The sequence below is a fragment of the Camellia sinensis genome, chromosome 13 (assembly GCF_055761805.1).
Source record: "Camellia sinensis isolate YWXY chromosome 13, ASM5576180v1, whole genome shotgun sequence".
In the NCBI taxonomy this organism is placed as follows: domain Eukaryota; kingdom Viridiplantae; phylum Streptophyta; class Magnoliopsida; order Ericales; family Theaceae; genus Camellia; species Camellia sinensis.
In genome coordinates, this window is record NC_138973.1 from 64,481,643 (window position 1) to 64,499,084 (window position 17,442).

The 17,442-nt window shown below is 34.8% G+C and overlaps 2 protein-coding genes and 1 long non-coding RNA gene across 3 annotated transcripts; 2 read left to right on the forward strand and 1 right to left on the reverse strand.

The window, feature by feature from the left end:
- The first annotated feature begins 245 nt into the window (after window positions 1–245).
- Window positions 246–4,938, forward strand: LOC114276945 (protein FAR1-RELATED SEQUENCE 5-like). Its single transcript, XM_082900582.1, has 11 exons — window positions 246–294; window positions 383–495; window positions 1,491–3,611; window positions 3,708–3,776; window positions 3,883–3,951; window positions 4,065–4,127; window positions 4,234–4,302; window positions 4,416–4,478; window positions 4,581–4,646; window positions 4,741–4,803; window positions 4,897–4,938. The coding sequence occupies exons 1-11, from the start codon at window positions 246–248 to the stop codon at window positions 4,936–4,938; spliced, it is 2,787 nt and encodes a 928-aa protein (XP_082756708.1).
- Window positions 4,939–5,770: 832 nt separating this feature from the next.
- LOC145805841 (uncharacterized) lies at window positions 5,771–8,841 on the reverse strand. The gene is made up of 2 exons (XR_014347996.1): window positions 8,710–8,841; window positions 5,771–6,322 (listed from the first exon to the last, which is right to left on the reverse strand). It is a non-coding gene; the product is annotated as an uncharacterized LOC145805841 (long non-coding RNA).
- Window positions 8,842–11,941: 3,100 nt separating this feature from the next.
- On the forward strand, window positions 11,942–13,138 carry LOC145805448 (uncharacterized). The gene is made up of 3 exons (XM_082900583.1): window positions 11,942–12,112; window positions 12,176–12,403; window positions 12,518–13,138. Exons 1-3 carry the CDS (start codon window positions 11,942–11,944, stop codon window positions 13,136–13,138), a joined length of 1,020 nt encoding a protein of 339 aa, XP_082756709.1.
- Window positions 13,139–17,442: the final 4,304 nt, after the last annotated feature.

Here is a 17,442-nt window from a genome sequence, read left to right on the forward strand (position 1 = left end):
AGCAGCGCTTCAAAACGACGCTGTTTTGGAGTGAAAAAACGACGTCGTTTTGTTTAGTTGGTTTTTTTTTTTTTTTTTGTTCCGAAAAATTCGAATTTCCCGCCTGATTGACTTCATCTTCGTCCCTATCTCCTCTGTTCTGTTTTGCCCTAACAAACAACAAACCACGCAGCTGGATAATTTGAGAGAGAGAGAGAGAAGAAGAGAGAGAGAGAAGAGAGGCGCTGGTGCGAAGACGGAGAACAATGGTGGACGGAGGCGACGGTAATGGAGAGAGGTTGGCGGAGGGAGACGGTAATGGAGAGAGTTGGCGGAGGGACGCGAGTCCGGCTGTGACGAGGTATATTTCAGTCTCTATATTATGTATATATGTATATTTCAGTCTCTATATTTACATTTTGTTTGGATAATCAATGTATACATTACAAATATGTCAAAGATGACCCCCCTAATCCAAAGATTGAGGCAGTTTCAGGTTGTTTCTTCTTCAAATGGGTAATTCTATTCTCTATTCTATTGCCAGATTCTGAAACAGAGTGCACTGTGCTCTGAACTCAGCCAAATTATCTTGTGGTTTTGATTTAAGTTTGTGGTTTTGATTGGGTTTTTATGCTTACTGGGTATCTAAAAGCCCTACATTGCCAGATTATTTGTGGTTTTGATTTAAGTTTTTATGCTTACTGGGTATCTTGGAGAATTGGGTTTTTAAAATTATCTTGTGTTAGATGGATGGAACAGCTTTGCCCTCTCTCTCTCTCTCTCTCTCTCTCTCTCTCTGCTGCTTGAAAACTAGGGCTTTTGGAGAACCTTGAATGTCAATGTAGGGTGAAAAAATTTTGGATGAAGAGGGCCCACTTTTTCATGCCTCTTGATCAAACATAGCTGTTTGGACTACCACTTTAGTGTTGAGAACTAATCAAAGTGTTGAGAGATTGAAATACAGAGAGGATTCATAACCACAAGGAGTAATAAAGCCTATTATTTGCCTATTATTTTACCAATGTACTTCTCATTTTCATATTATTATAACCACAAGGAGTAATAATTAATTTTTCTCTATACATTTCTCTATGTTAATTTTTATATATAATTAAGGATTTATATATAATTAAGGATTTTGTGAATTCAGAAATTAGTAATTATAAAGAAGAGTGATTAGTAACTATGATTGATTTTTAAATATCATTTATAACTATGATAGTTATATATGAAAGATATCATTTATAACTATGATCTGGTCCATCAGTTCAAAGAGATTTACAAAATTATAAAATAAAACTACCTTAATAAACCACTCCCCATAACAAAATAAGTTCACATTTGATTTTGGCTAATTGATTCATTGAACCTATAAATCGAAGTAATATAAATTCATTCATTGATTCATTGAACCAATAGATTGAAGTAATATAAATTCATTCATTGATTCATTGAACCAATAGATTGAAGTAATATAAATTGATTCATTGAACCTATAAATCGAATTGCAGGTAATCGAAGAAAATAATGGTGTTAATGAGTTGGCTAATTGTGGTTGGAAGCCAAAATTGGGTATGTCATTTGATTCTGAACAAGCTGCATATGATTTTTATAATACCTATGGCGGAAAGGTGGGCTTTAGTATTAAGAAGTTATATGCACACAAGAACAAACATACTAAGGAAATAACTTCACGGACTTTTGTATGTTACAAAGAGGGAACTCGGGGTATTGACAAGCGAGATCCACTAGTAAAATTTCCGAGACAAGAGGTGAGGTGTGGTTGTCGTGCTCGATTTAGTATCAAGTTAGATAGAAATTTAGGAAAATATGTTGCCATTGATTTTGTTGAACATCATAATCATGATCTTGTGCCTCAAGAGTGCATTCATATGTTGCCATCCCAAAGAAAAATATCTACCACCCAAGCAATTGAAGTAGAATTGGCTGCAGAATCTGGAATTCCTCTTAGGTCTGCTTATGAGCTATTTGGTAGGGAATCTGGTGGAAGAGCATCACTTGGCTTCACCAAATTGGACCAAAAAAATTACTTGAGATCGAAGAGACAAAAAGATTTGGAATATGGAGAAGCGGGTAGTGTGTTGCAATACTTTCGTAAGAAAAGTTTAGAAAATCCATCCTTTTATTATGCAGTCCAATTAGATTGTGAAGAGCAAATAAGTAACATATTTTGGGCGGATGCACAAATGATAATGGACTATGCTCAATTTGGTGATGTAGTGACCTTTGACACTACTTACAAATTAAATAATGAACATAGACCTTTTGGAACCTTTGTTGGATTTAATCATCATCGAGAAACTGTTGTATTCGGTGCAGCGTTGATGTATGATGAGACTGGCGAATCATTCACATGGTTGTTTCAGATTTTTTTGGAGGCAATGTCAAACAAAGCTCCAAAAACTATTTTCACCGATCAAGATGCTGCGATGGCTAAGGCCATTCCAATTGTCATGCCTAGTACAAACCATCGACTTTGTACATGGCATTTGATGCAAAATGCCGTGAAGCATGTGAGTTCCCTCTTTCAAGATGTTGGGGTAAAGGGTGTCTTTTCAAAATTTATGCATCAAATTGATGATGAAGAAGAATTCAAAATACAATGGGACCAAATGCTTCATAGGTATGATGCACACAACAATCATTGGTTGGCGCAAACTTTTGGTGTGAAGGAGAAATGGGGATGGCCATATATTATGAATTCTTGGGCAGCTGGAATGAGTACTACTCAACTAAGTGAATCATTCAATGCATTTTTGAAGGATTATCTCAATTGTGATCATAACTTGATGGAATTTTTCAAGCATTTTGAGAGGGTGCTCTATGACAAAAGGTATAAAGAATTGGAAGCCGAGTATAATTTGTGTCAAAAATTGCCAAGGGTTGCCATTCCAACTGTGATGTTAAAGCAAATGGCAGATATTTACACCAAAACAATTTTTGAGGAATTCCAAAATGAATACGTGCAGTCCATTGAAGCGTCCATTGTAGGCACTATTCATGATGGTGAGAGTACCATATTCACAATTCAAACGGATGTAGATGGAAAAAAATATAAGAATGTGACAATGGATAGAGATGGTTTTTTGAGTTGTAGTTGCAAGAAATTTGAAGTGAAGGGCATAGTGTGTCAACATTGTTTAAAGGTGCTTAGAGAGATAATCAATGCAAAGGACCTTCCTGCACAATACATACTCAAACGATGGACTAAAAAAGCAAGGGCTGAAACTGTGAAAGATAGGCGTGGGTATGATGTGAAGGCTGATGTCAAACTACATCAAAGCGATCGATATAGGTCATTGATGAATATGTTTAGAGCTATAGCAAGTAGAGCCGCCGAAAGTGAAGAAACTTATCATTTGTCACTTGCAAAAGGTGAAGAACTGAGTGTCATGGTTGAAGACAAATTAAGTGTGCACACTTTTGGTCAAGTGGAGATCACTGAATTCAGAAATTCCTCAGCTAACACATGCCCACAGAGTGATGAAGTAGATTGTCCAATCCAAGCCAAGGGACTGAAGAAAAGACAAGCAACTACTAAGGGAAGAAGGAGGATCAAGGGCGGGATGGAAAAATATATTGCGAAAAAGAAAAGAATGCAATCTAAGCAGGTAATTAATTGAAGTTATATCTGATTGTTATGTGTTATCAATTTTGTGTTATGTGTGTTACGAAAATAATTTATTAAATAATTTGGTTGTTTGCAGGGTGCTAGTTTTTGTACTCTTGAAGGTCAATATGAGCCTCCTGTTGCCATGGGTAATATTTCTAGTCAGGTAATTTTTACTATTGTGTGCAACCTTGTATTAATTTGATGGATTGATTATTCTTGCAACTAGTAGCGTTTTATTGATTACTTTTGGTCTTTTGTGATGCACGTAGGATGGTTCTTATTCTACTTATCAAGGTCAATCTCAACCTTCTTTCGACATGGGTAATCATTCGATACAGGTAATATGTAATTTAGGGTGTTTACCTTTGACATGCATAGACGTTAGGAAATTGAACCTCATACGGAATTATGAACTTTGTCTTATTCTTTGCTTTATGTTGGTTTACGTTAGGGTGTTTACACTCCACAAGGTCAATCTCGACCTCCTATTGCCATGGGTAATATTTCTAGTCAGGTAATTTTTACTTTTGTGTGCAACCTTGTATTAATTTGATGGATTGATTATTCTTGCAACTAGTAGCGTTTTATTGATTATTTTTGGTCTTTTGTGATGCACGTAGGATGGTTCTTTTTCTACTTATCAAGGTCAATCTCAACCTTCTTTAGACATGGGTAATCATTCGATACAGGTAATATGTAATTTAGGGTGTTTACCTTTGACATGCATAGACGTTAGGAAATTGAACCTCATACGGAATTATGAACTTTGTCTTATTCTTTGCTTTATGTTGGTTTACGTTAGGGTGTTTACACTCCACAAAGTCAATCTCGACCTCCTTTTGCCATGGGTAGTAATTATGTTGGGGTAATATCACATATTGTTTGTTTTTGAACATGAAAATGCATTATGATTTTTTTTTTTTAAAATGCATTGTCTTATTCTTTGCTTTATGTTGGTTTACTTTAGGGTGTTTACACTCCACAAGGTCAATCTGGATCCCCTTCTGGCATGGGTCGTAGTAATTACGTTCAGGTAATATTTCATATTGTATGTTTTTTAAAAATAAAATACATTATTATTTTTTTTTGATGGACATTCTTCTTTTATTTGTGTTGGTTTACTTTAGGGTCATGGTCGCGAATCCCAATCTCAACTTTCTTTTGCCATGTGTCATACTAATTATGCCGAGGTAATATTTCATATTGTATGTTTTCTAAAATGAAAATAATTTATTACTATTTGTTCATTTCATACTTTATTTTTTTACGTTGGTTTACTTTAGGGTGATGGTCGTGCAACTTATATTTCTCAACCTCAATCCTAATCTCGACCTGAATCCCAATCTCAACCTTCATTTGCCATGGGTCGTACAAGTGTACATCATGTAATGTATCCTACATATGATGTGAGTTGTAATTGGTTACATACTTTACATTGAAAATGTAGTATAGATTCTAAAAAAAGTTTAATACATGTATCACTATTGCAGGGAAATAACACGCCTTAGTCAATGCTGCCTGATTCAATGCCTTTACTGTATCCCACTCCGACATCGTTTCAGAAATTGCTTCGAGATAGTACTGCAGTCCAACTGTCAGAATCCTTTGTTTACTTCATAGTTTACTTTGTTTTTACTGTTGCAAGAAATTTGTTTCATGATAAATTCTTTGTTTCATAGTTTAGTATTAACTATTCATTTTTACTGTTGCAAGACATTTTTGTTTACTTCATAACTATTCACATGATAAATTCTTCATTAATACGGTCATTCATAGTTTACTTTGTTTTTCCATTCAATTTGTTGTACTGGTTGGACTGTCCACTTAATTGTGGTAATCTTCATGTTATGGTTTCCATTATAATTCTTCAAACGCCATTCTTCAATTTGAATTTTAAAATTTCCTGTTTTGATTACACCCTGTAATGTAATGGACAAGTTGGACTTATTTCCGATTATTTACTGTTTTGATTACACCCTGTAATGTAATGGACAGGTTTGATTTAATTTCCTGTTTTGATTACACCCTGTAATGGAGAAAATACACTTATTCCCTATTTTCATTACACCCTGTAACGGACAGGTTGAACATAATCATAACTATACAAAGTGCACAACATAACCATACAAACTGATTACACAGTTCTGCTGGACAAAATGAACAAAATAACCAAGTTCCATTACATAACCATATAACCATACAAAATTAACAAGTCCAGTTAACCATACAAAGATATAGTTTACCTAACCACATAACCATACAACCTGCCACTAGCTGCCATGGGTCGCAAAAATTACAAAAATATTACATTTTTATAACTAACATGATCCCAATTACAAGCAAGATACACAACCCATAAATACGACTCGAGTTTTGATTTATGTCTGTTTCCAACTTAAGCATCTTCGCCCTCATAAATTGCAGTTCTTCGCTTTGAAATCGAAGTTGTTCATTCATAAGTCGAAGTTGTTGTTCGGTGACAGTTGACATATTTTCCATTTGCACTACTCCTTCACGTCTACCTTGTGAATTTGAAGGCAAGCACCATCCCATAAAATCGCCGCAATTTTTACAACAATAAAATAATTTGTTTCTGTTTTGTTCCGTCTCCGAAATTTGAATAGTTGCTTTCTTATGACATTTAGGGCAATTTCTGTTGTTGAACGTCAACTGATCTGAGGTACCTCCGTTAACAGTTGAACTTGACATCTGCAAAATTATGCACACAATTCATAGTAAAGTTATATACACATTCAACTTCAATCATATCATTCCTACATACACCTACTTTTCAATCTTTTGGTTTTTGCTTCTTTTTTTTAAAAAAAAAAAAAAACTCTTACGTTGCCCTAAACAGGAAGGTTATTATAAAAACTTGTAGGTTGCCCTAATCAATAAGTGCACTTGACAAACGGATCTATACTTGCATTAATAACGTCAAGATCCAAACATACTGTTGAAGTTATGTATGCCAAACATATTTATAAATTAAAAAAAGAAAGAAGTTATGTATGTCAAACATATTGTTGAATGATTGTGAACTTGTCATATCTCAGTTTGTAATCTAAATCCTTAAACTGGCATTCTTCTACACACATATATAAACACTTGAATGGTATAAATGGACTGATTGTTTTGTTTGGTGATCATACATAATATTGCCAAAGATGGCATATTTGAATTGAATCTTCCCTTTTGCAAAAAAATAAAATTAGTATCAATCTACTAGGGGCCATGTCTACTAGTATAGCCCAAAATTTGCTCGACTCGCATGAAGGGAATGCTTTAAATGAGTGAGGATTAGTTGGGATTATACCTAATTAAATATCCAATTATCAAAATAAATAAATCAATATATATTTTTTTGGCCCCATATCAAGTGTAAGTTCTTCACGTCGATAAAGTTTTTTTTTTCATTTCATGATAGTTTGACTAATCTTTTGTTGTTGTTGTGTGAATAAAAAAAAATAAAAAAAAAATTAGTGTTATTATAGTCTAAAAATTATATTCATTATAAACTTAATGATGTAACAATCTATTAGAATATTTAAAGCAACTCTTTCTCTCATATCTTGTCTAATTATTAATCAATAATCTCATTTAAATATCATTTGATTTAAAAAGTGAACTTGTATATTAGGTGACTTTGAATGCAACAATGTGAATGCAACAAATATTAGTCTACAGGTTATGCTAAAGCTACTTCAATTTTCTTCAAATATTAGTCTACCAGGTTAGTCTAAAAATATCATTTTCTTCAATATGTGATATCCTACCAATGTGAAAGCAACAATGCTTTGGTTTTTTCCACTATTGTAGGATAGGACTACCAGGTTTGGGTTAGGTGACTTTGAGAATAACATAAATTTATTAAAAATTTAAAAACTACTTCAATTTGAGAATTTAGAACAATGTGGTGCATTTGTAATGTCTACAGGTTATAGGAGCATACTTTGACAAACTTGGGTCAAATTCATTTGCAGTTTACTCAATTACAGTAACAGATGCAGATGAAAAATGATTATCATACTACTTTATTTTCTAGTTATCTATTCTGTAATAGAAAGAAATGCGATGGGTGTGTATCATTTCTCTTGGTTGTGTTCTACTCTAAATATGACTAGAAGCATGCCCTTTGAACCAATTTTCAAACACAATTATATCCAAATTGTGTCCTATATTCCCTCTTCTGCTTGAATTGCTGTAAAGATTGACCAATTTATCAGAGTCTCGATCTGCAAATATTGTCTCATGCTAATCAAGTCATTTGAAAGGAGAATTATAATAAGTGTTCAGCAATTCCAAGATTACCCAATTGCTGCATACATGCTAGTCATGGTTACTTATTTAGAGTTCAGATCTGAACTCACTTATTTAAGCTACAAATTTAATAACCATACACTACAGTTCGGGGCATATATTGATTATTTGCAGGCTATTTAGACTGTACTGATGTTTTTGTGCAGTTGTGTACCACCTCTTAAATAGTTTTGTTGAGATTTAAAAAAAGAGTAACTATATACATGTTTACACTCCACACGTTTGACTAGATTTTCTTAGCACTTCACAAAGTAATAAATATACATGGGAGCCATTGTATTTAGATCTAATGATAACATTTTCCTTAAAATAGGTACAATGCCGGTTAATTTTCATTATTTATGGTCATTAATTCACAGACTGGGATTTGAAATTCAAAGATTAATTGGATGAGACATTAAGCTGTTGTATTAGTAGAATGATAATTCTGCGAAATAATTTGTTGTCCTAATCGAGTCATTGAAAGGAAGATTATAATATTGGTTCAGCTTTTTGCAAATAATTTTCTTAGGGATTTATAAAATAGGTACAGAGCGCGTTAATTTTCATCATTGATGTTCTTCACTCACAGAGTGAGTTATGTAGAAAATTTGAGATGGTAAAGGGGACACATGCTATGCTTCTTGAATTTGTAGGTCATTTTATAATATGCATTCAGTGTTCAATCCAGCATCAGAGTCTTCAAGAACTTCAAGCTTTGTTAAATTGTTATCGAATATTGTTATCGAAAATCGAAAGGGAAAAATCGAAAAGAATGGAAAGGGAGAGAAACGAACCTCGTTCTTCCAGATCGTCCAGATCTTCTCCTCTCCTTCGTGTCGTCCTGTATCGTCGCCTCACTCTTCTAGATCGTCCAGCTCTTCTCCTCTCCTTCGTGTCCTCTGTCTAGGGTTCAAAAATGGAAAGGGGAAAGGTGAATACGAAGAAAAGAAAGGAAAAAAATATATATATATATATATATACAAAACGGCCTCACCAGCTATTCTCCTTCGTGTCTCCTTCGTGTCTCCTTCGTCTCCTCTCCTCTGTCTAGGGTTCAATGGAAAGGGGAAAGGTAATAAGACGAAAAGAAAGGAAAAAAAAAAAAATTATATACAAAACGGCGTCGTTTTGAAGCGCTGCTGAGAGCGCGACTGGGAAGAGCGGCCGAAGATCTGAACTCCAAATTTTCGGTTTGCTTTTTTTTTTCTTGACGCTTTTTGGATTAGAGTATAACTTTCTAGGAATAAATTATTGTTAACTTTACGTAAAGTTGATCTGATTAGTACTTCAAAATCCTGTCACTTCGTACAATAAATGACCTTTAAAAAATAAAAGATCATTAAATTAAAAAAAAAAAAAAAAAAAAAAGGCGTAGAACCGTTGTTATTCAATTCCAATTTTTTTCTATTTAAATAAACTATATATCTTGGACAAATGGATAGAGTCAAGATTTGAGCATATGTTTAATTAGCAGTGTTGGAAAAATTGAGTTTTTTTATGACTTTAATTAAATATTAAAGTGGTTTTAACCATTTATTGTGTTGGGTCTAAGTAAGTTTAGATACTTTGCAATAAGATCTTTACTTCACAAAAAGAATGATAAAAAATCATTAAGAATTGAATGAGAAATTGTCTCATGAAGTTAACTTAATGGAAGAGATAATGGGATTTGTAACTCCTGCAATATTATAGAGTTTAATGGTGCATTAGTGGGATTCGTAACTCCTGCCTTTATTGTAGAGGTTAATGGTGCATTAGTGACCAACCATAAAGGTTGGAGGCTCCTCCTCTCTGCCCTCCACATGTATAAATTGAGACCCTCCTGTCAGGTCTCAAACACACAAATTTTTGTTTTCATTTTACAAGTCAGTTTACTAGAAAGTTCCTACAATAAGAGAGTGCTGTCACGGGTTTTGTTCGCTAAGCTAGACAGAGAGTGCTTCTGCCGTAGTTGGTTTTTGACCGTCGTATCTTCGAAGAAAGATGTCGGAATTCCTCAAACACTCGACCCGTGAGGCGACGAAAATCTGTTTTAAGAAATTACTACCACGCAGGCTTCAATTTGTTTTTTTTTACCATTTTATTATATCGAATATTTCTGTTGTAATTTAATTGTAATTCTCAGTCCGTGTTCTTGATATATAATTTTGATTTATTCGTGAATCTAATTGTTTAATTAGATTCGTATGTATTGTGTGAGAGTTTATGCTACTGTTTTGCCCCGCTAGCCGAACCACCTGTATGATGTATAGTCATGAGCAGTTTAATTAGAGTCTCTATTTCTTTGTATAAATAGGCTACCACTGCTTGTGTGTATCGATAATAATAGAAATGGGAAAACAGTACTTAGATTCTTTGACTTAGAATTATATGCTTGTGTGAAGATTACATATAAATACAAAACAGTAAATATATTTTGTTTGTATGGTTCTCGACCACTTTTAGGAATACATATGCATGTTATTGCTTTGTTTGGTCTAAACCAACAGTACCATATTATATGTTTACATACTAAATTAATTCAATTTGGTTATTTATAACCATTGTTTTCATTTACAGAGTATGTTTATAATGGAAAGAAAAAAATTATTTTGTTCTGCTGTATATATATACATAGCCCACTGTTTGCTTTGACCACCAATAAATAGATGGATTTTTTTTTTTTTTTGGTACCAACAAGTGCATATAGGCTGGTGTGGTGTTTATGTATTAAATATCACAATGCATGCTTGTACATCCAATTGATGGCATGCTTAGAATATTAAATAAACACAGAAATATATATATACATGCTGCTTTTACCACGATTGGCCTTAGGTTTTTTTTTTTAAACATGTATGACTGTGAATTAAGCAATTTTCTATTTCAATTGTTAAGTTGATTAGAATATTTTATTTTTAGATCTAATAATATAATTTTAATTTCATGGGCATGGTTCTTATTTTTCTTACCATGGTTTGCATGTCCTTGTATTTTTCTAATATGTTTTACAGTGTTTAAATTCTTAGTTAATATTGACATGTTAATTATTTTCTAGGTTTTAGTTTTTCCCATGTTTTAATCTCTAAAATTGTTTGCATGTTAATTGCTAGAATTATTACATGAATATTGTGTAATTTAATTGGGTGAATTAAATTTTGAATTTATTTTTTTTATTTGGAGTTATAAGTTTAAATGTAATTTTTGGAGTTATAAATTTTAATTTAAAGTTTTAATTTAATCTTGGAGTTATTAAATTTTTTTTGTAACTTGACTACATTTATTTATATGTTAATGGTGTAATAATTTTTCTATAACTTTTGTAAATTAATTTTAGAGTTAAAAAGTTTGTAATTTATTAGGGAATATAAGGTTTTGTAACCTTTGTAATAATTTTATTTTTGTAACTCATCTAAGATGTTAATTGATTAGTCAATTTTGCTATTAATTAGTTTGCTAGAAGGTTTAAAATAATTTATTTTCTTTAGATTATTTAGTTTGTATTTTTTTTTTTTGCTGTGGTTTACTACTAACTTTCTTTGTAGGCATACCTAAGCGAGGAAAGAATTTTTGGACTAAATAGAATCCTTATGGATTGGTTTACTCATCTTATTTAGAAGCAATGTTTTTCTTGAGATTTTGTTATGAGTTCTACCAATATGTAAAAGAATTTTTGTTTGTATTGTTGTAGCAAATTTTTTTCTTTCCATTGCTTGTAATTTTGGTTAGCAATTTTTAAATTGCTTGTAAGTGTTGGACCTTGGTTTGTTTAACCTAGTTCATCCATTGGAAAAACTTAATTCTAGAAAATTGTTTCTTACGAACTAGGAGTCAACATGTTTTTGAAAGTTTTGTCAAAAGGTTAACTGGATTTTAAGTGGGACCGATGTGACCCCTCCAGTCTTCTTGGAAACATTCTTGACCATGTTCGATTCTAGATTTAGTGGTGAGACTAATTTTGAATTAACTTTTCAATTGTGAGATTTTCTAGTGTTAAGTTTAATTTCTGGAAATACAGAAAGTGATATTCTGTTGTATTTTTCAGAAATGGCAACTGTCACCAATGATGCTACTACTATTAATGTTGATGGGGGTCTGATCCCCGGCGCAACTGACTTGCCAACCCCAACTGTGACCTTTGTGGTCAACTTTGGGGTCATTTTGACTGTTCCGAGGGGACCGATCAGTCACCATGAGTGCCCAGAGAAATTTGCTGGGGTGAACTTCAATAGATGGCAGTAAAATATGCTGTTCTACTTGACCACGCTGAACCTTGCAAAGGTTTTGAGCGAGGATCCTCTAGCCGTGACAGAGAATGAGCCAGATAGGCAAAAAGTCATGGCACTTGACACATGGAAGCAGACAGACTATCTTTGCCAGAACTGTGTGTTCAATAGCTTGGTAGACTCACTCTACAGTGTGTTTTGTGCCAAGAGCTCAGCAAAAGAGTTATGGGAATCTCTGGACAAAAAGTATAGGACTGAGGATGTCGGGGCAAAAAAATTTGTGGTTTGCCGATTCCTGGACTTTAAAAAAGTAGAATTAAAAACTGTGATAAGCCAAGTCTAGGGGTTCCAAGTAATCTTGTATGAAATTCATGCTGAGGGGATGCCTTTGAATCAGTCATTCCAAGTTGTTGTGATTATTGAGAAATTTCCCAATGGTTGGAAGGACTTTAAGAACTACTTGAAGCACAAGTGCAAGGAAATGTCAGTTGAAGACCTGATTGTTCGACTCCAAATTGAGGAGGATAATAGAAAGAAAGTAGGAAGTACCTCCTCAGTGAAGGCCAATGTCATTGAGCATGGCAGATCTTCTAGGGTGAGGAAGAAACCTCCTGTGAACAAGAGCTCAAAGTTGGGGCCAAAGGGTGGTGTTGCAAAGAAACCGGCATACAAGCCGTATCAACCTGGTTATCGGTTCTTAGGAAAGTGCTACAACTGTGGTAGCGAAGGGCATCGAGCTAGTGACTGTCGCAATCAGAAGAAGCCATACAAGACCAAACCTCATGCTCACATGAAAAATATGCAAGAGCACTCACATGATGAGGATGACATGCACTTGTCTCCCGTTGTCTCTGAGATGAATATGGTGGGTTCAAACCTAAGAGAATGGTGGATTGCTACTGAGGCTATACGTTACATCTACTCTGAGAAGAAAATGTTTATAACTTTCGAGACGGTTGCAAACGGTGAGAAGTTGTTTATGGGAAACTCTGCTACCTTAATCATTAAGGGGAAATGAAAGGTAGTCCTGAAGTTAACCTCAAGAAAGGAGCTGACCTTGAACGAAATCCTGTCGCAGGGTCTCTTCTCAGCAAACATGGTTTTCGCATGGTCTTTGAGTCCGACAAGGTCGTTGTGACCAAGAGCGGAGTGTATGTAGGTAAGTGTTATATGTTAGGGGGTATGTTTAAACTCAATGTAATGACTGTTATCCCAAAGATGAATAAAGATGCATCTTCTTCTGCTTACATGCTTAAGTCTTCCAATTTGTGTCATGGTAGACTAGGACATGTGAACTTTGAATCTTTACGTAGATTAATCAAGTTAGATCACATACCATCTTTTAAGATTAATCCAAAACACAAGTGTGAAACTTGTGTTGAAGTGAAGTTGACAAGATCTTCGTTTCATTCTATTGAAAGAAGTTCAAAGCCGTTGGACTTAGTGCATAGTGATGTGTGTGACTTAAAGTTTATGTAGTCACGTGGTGGCAATAAGTACTTCATCACTTTTATTGATGATTGTACTAAGTATTGTTATGTCTATTTGCTCAAAAGTAAAGATGATGCTATTGACAAGTTTGTTCTTTATAAGAATGAAGTTGAGATTCAATTAGGCCGCACGATTAAGGCTTTAAGAAGTGGTCGTGGTAGTGAGTATGAATCACTGTTTATTGAGATTTGTGCTCAATCCGAGATTATCCACCAAACCACAATGTCTTATTCTCCTCAGTCAAATGGAATTACTGAGCGGAAGAATAGGACGCTAAAGGAAATGATGAATGCAATGCTGATAAGTTCTGGATTGCCACAGAATATGTGGGGGGTGTTGGAAAATTGGTTTATTAGGCTTATTTTGGGCCGACTTTGAGCCCAAATTTGAGTGGGCCCCAAATGTCTTTTGGGGTGGATTCGAAGAGGTGAAGTGTTCCTTGCCGCATGGCAAGTCACACGGTAAAGACGGTTCGTCAAAACCATTTATGAGTGAATGGAAACATGACGTCGTTTTCAGGATCGTAGAATGAACATTTAAAGTGTTAATGTGGGTTTCCTTGTGAGCTTGTCCCACATTGAAACTTTAAGAGAGTTTTGTTGAGTTTTTAAGCTCTAGCCTACAACACTTGGGTTGGGTCCCAAGGGGCACCCCAAGTTTGTAGAAGGGAGGAGTTATGGACAAAGTGAACCTTAGCCCAAACCACCACACACGTGCATGCGCGTCGCCGCCGTCCGTCCGTCCGGCCGAGCCGTGTTGGGCGCGGGTGTGGGTTGTGGGTCGGGTCGGTTCTTGTATTAATTTTTTGGACAAAATTCTTTTGAATTTTTTCAAAAATTATTGCGGGAATTTAATTCAAATTTGAATTTAAATTTTTTGTCCAAACAAACTTTTTTCTGTCTAAATATTTCACAACAGATTTTTAGTTTCAAACAGATTTTTCTAAACTGTTTTAAACCAGACAGTTTCTTAACAGTCTGGACAGTTTTTGTTCCAAATCTGTTTGAATTTTGAATGACTTTGTTCAATTCAAATAGCATCTGTTCACTTCTTTTTATACCTGTTCGGGTCTATATATTCAGGACTGGTTTTTGCAGATGAGTTGATGGAAAAAACATCAAGAAAATTCTGTCCAGACTTGTTTCAATCTGTTAAAATTCGGACAGATTCAAGATCTGTCCAGTTTCCATTTTGAATCTGTACAGAATAGTTTCATATCTGTACAGACAGAAACTTATCTGTTCGGACAGAGATATTTTCCTATATCTACCATACATTTTCCAACAGTCATCAGGGTTGAAAAAATAGTTAGAAAAATTTCATTTTTCTATCCATTTTGCTTCTTTGCATTTTATATTCTTCATTCTAGTTTAGAATAAAATAGAGAGAGTATAAGAACACAGGTTTCGTTCGCCATACAAATTTGTTTGAAGTGCTTGTACAAGTTTGTGAAGATCATTGTGTCTTGGGAGATAGACGCCACTCAACCGTAAGCACCGTAGCGGGGTGAATCTGTCTTAAGGACAGAGTGTCACACACTCAACTTGGTCTTTGATTTATTTATTCGGTTCTACAAAATAAATACTGTAAGTTTTATTTTATTTTGTTTGAATTGTTTCAATTTTTTATTCACACAGAAGATTGTTCCAACATGGGGGAAATAATTCTCTCCACGAATTACATTCTGAATAAAGTACCCTGGAAGAAGGTGGACAAGACCCCATATGAGTTGTGGACAGGCGTTAAGCCTAAATTCTTACGAATGTGGGAGTATTTTGCAAAAGTGGCGATACCTACACCCAAACTGGTTAGGATAGGCCCGAAATCCGTGGATTGTATATTCATTGGTTATGCACATAATAGTAGTGCATATCAGTTTCTTGTACATAAGTTTGAAATTTCAGGCATACATAGGAATACCATCATGAAGTCAAGGAATACATGTTTCTTTGAAGACATTTTTCCTTGCCGAACCTAAGAAGGGGTTCCGTGGTCTTTGAAGCAATTTGATGAGTTTCCTAGTGATGATGATCATTTTGATGATCAAGGTGATAATCAAATTGAGGTTTTAGATAAGCCTAGAAGGAGTAAAAGGGCTAGGATGTCCAAGTCTTTTGATCTAGACTTCTTGACTTATATGGTTGAGAACGAATCTCAAACATTCCACGAAGCTGTAACTGGTCTTGAGAGTCCTTTGTGGAAAGAAGTAATCAAAAGTGAGATTGACTCCATCTTACAGAACCACACCTGGGAGTTAGTGGATTTACCTCCAAGTAGTAAGCCTTTAGGCTACAAGTGGATTTTTAAAAGAAAGATGAAGTCCGATGGGTAAATTGATAAGTACAAGGCTAGGCTCGTTATCAAAGGGTACAGGCAATGAGAAAGTCTAGATTACTTTGATACATACTCACCTGTAACTAGGATAACATCCATTCGTATGGTGATTGCGATAGCAGCTTTGCGCAATCTGGAGATACACCAGATGGATGTAAAGACAGCTTTTTTAAATGGGGATTTAAATGAAAAAATCTATATGGAGCAACTTGAAGGGTTTTTAGCTCCAAGGCAAAGCAAAAAAGTCTGTAAACTTGTCAAATCATTGTATAGTTTGAAGCAAGAGTCTAAACAATGGCATGAGAAGTTTGACAACGTAATGTTGTCAAGTGGGTTTAGAATCAACGAATATGACAAGTTCGTTTATGTCAAAGACACTAACAGAAGTTATATCATTTTGTGTCTATATGTTGATAATATGCTCATTATAGGTAGTAATGATGATATGATCAAAACTACCAAGAAGTTGTTAAACTCTAAGTTTGGCATGAAGGATATGGGCGTTGCAGATGTTATTCTGGGAATTAAGATTACCAGAACATTTGGCGGAATTGTACTTTCCTAGTCTCATTATATTGATAAGATACTTGAGAAGTTTAGTGGATTAGATACGAGTGTGTCACCGACACCTGTAGACTTAAGTCTACATTTTACTAAGAATAATAAAAAGAGTGTCTCTCAGTTAGAATATTCTCGGGTAATTGGAAGTTTGATGTATCTGATGAGTTGTACTAGGCCTGATACAGCCTACTCTGTTAGCAGGCTTAGTAGATACACGAGTAATCCTGATACTACTCATTAGAAGGGCATTGTGCGAGTGTTAAGGTATTTACGCTACACTCGGGATTATGGGCTGCATTATACTCAATATCCAGTGATGCTAGAAGCTTATAGTGACGCGAATTGGATATCAGATATAAAGGACTCAAAGTCCACTAGTGGATATGTGTTCACCCTTGGTAGGGCAGTCGTGTCTTGGAAATCTTCCAAGCAAACGTGTATATCTATATCAACGATGGAATCAGAGTTTATTGCTTTAGATAAAGCAACGGAAGAAGCTAAATGGCTTCGCCATTTCATTGAAGATATCCTACATTGGTCTAAACCTGTGCTAGTTATTTGTATTCATTGTGATAATCAATCTGCAATTGGTAGAACACAGAATAATATGTATAATGGAAAGTCTAGACATATTCGTCGTAGACATAATTCCACACGATAACTACTGTCGAATGAAGTTATCTCTACAGACTATATAAAGTCTAAGGATAACATTGCGGATTCGCTAACCAAAAGGCTAAATTGAGTGTTAGTCGAGACGTCGTCAAAAGGAATGGGGCTGAGGCCTTTAGAATTTACCGGAATGGAAAACCAACCTAGTTGACTGGAGATCCTAAGATCTAGGTTCAATGGGACAACCTAATTGCATATGACAATGGTATGTCACTGTGGGGGTACAACCCTCCAGCCATTCCTTTAAGCAGTGATACCTGAGGG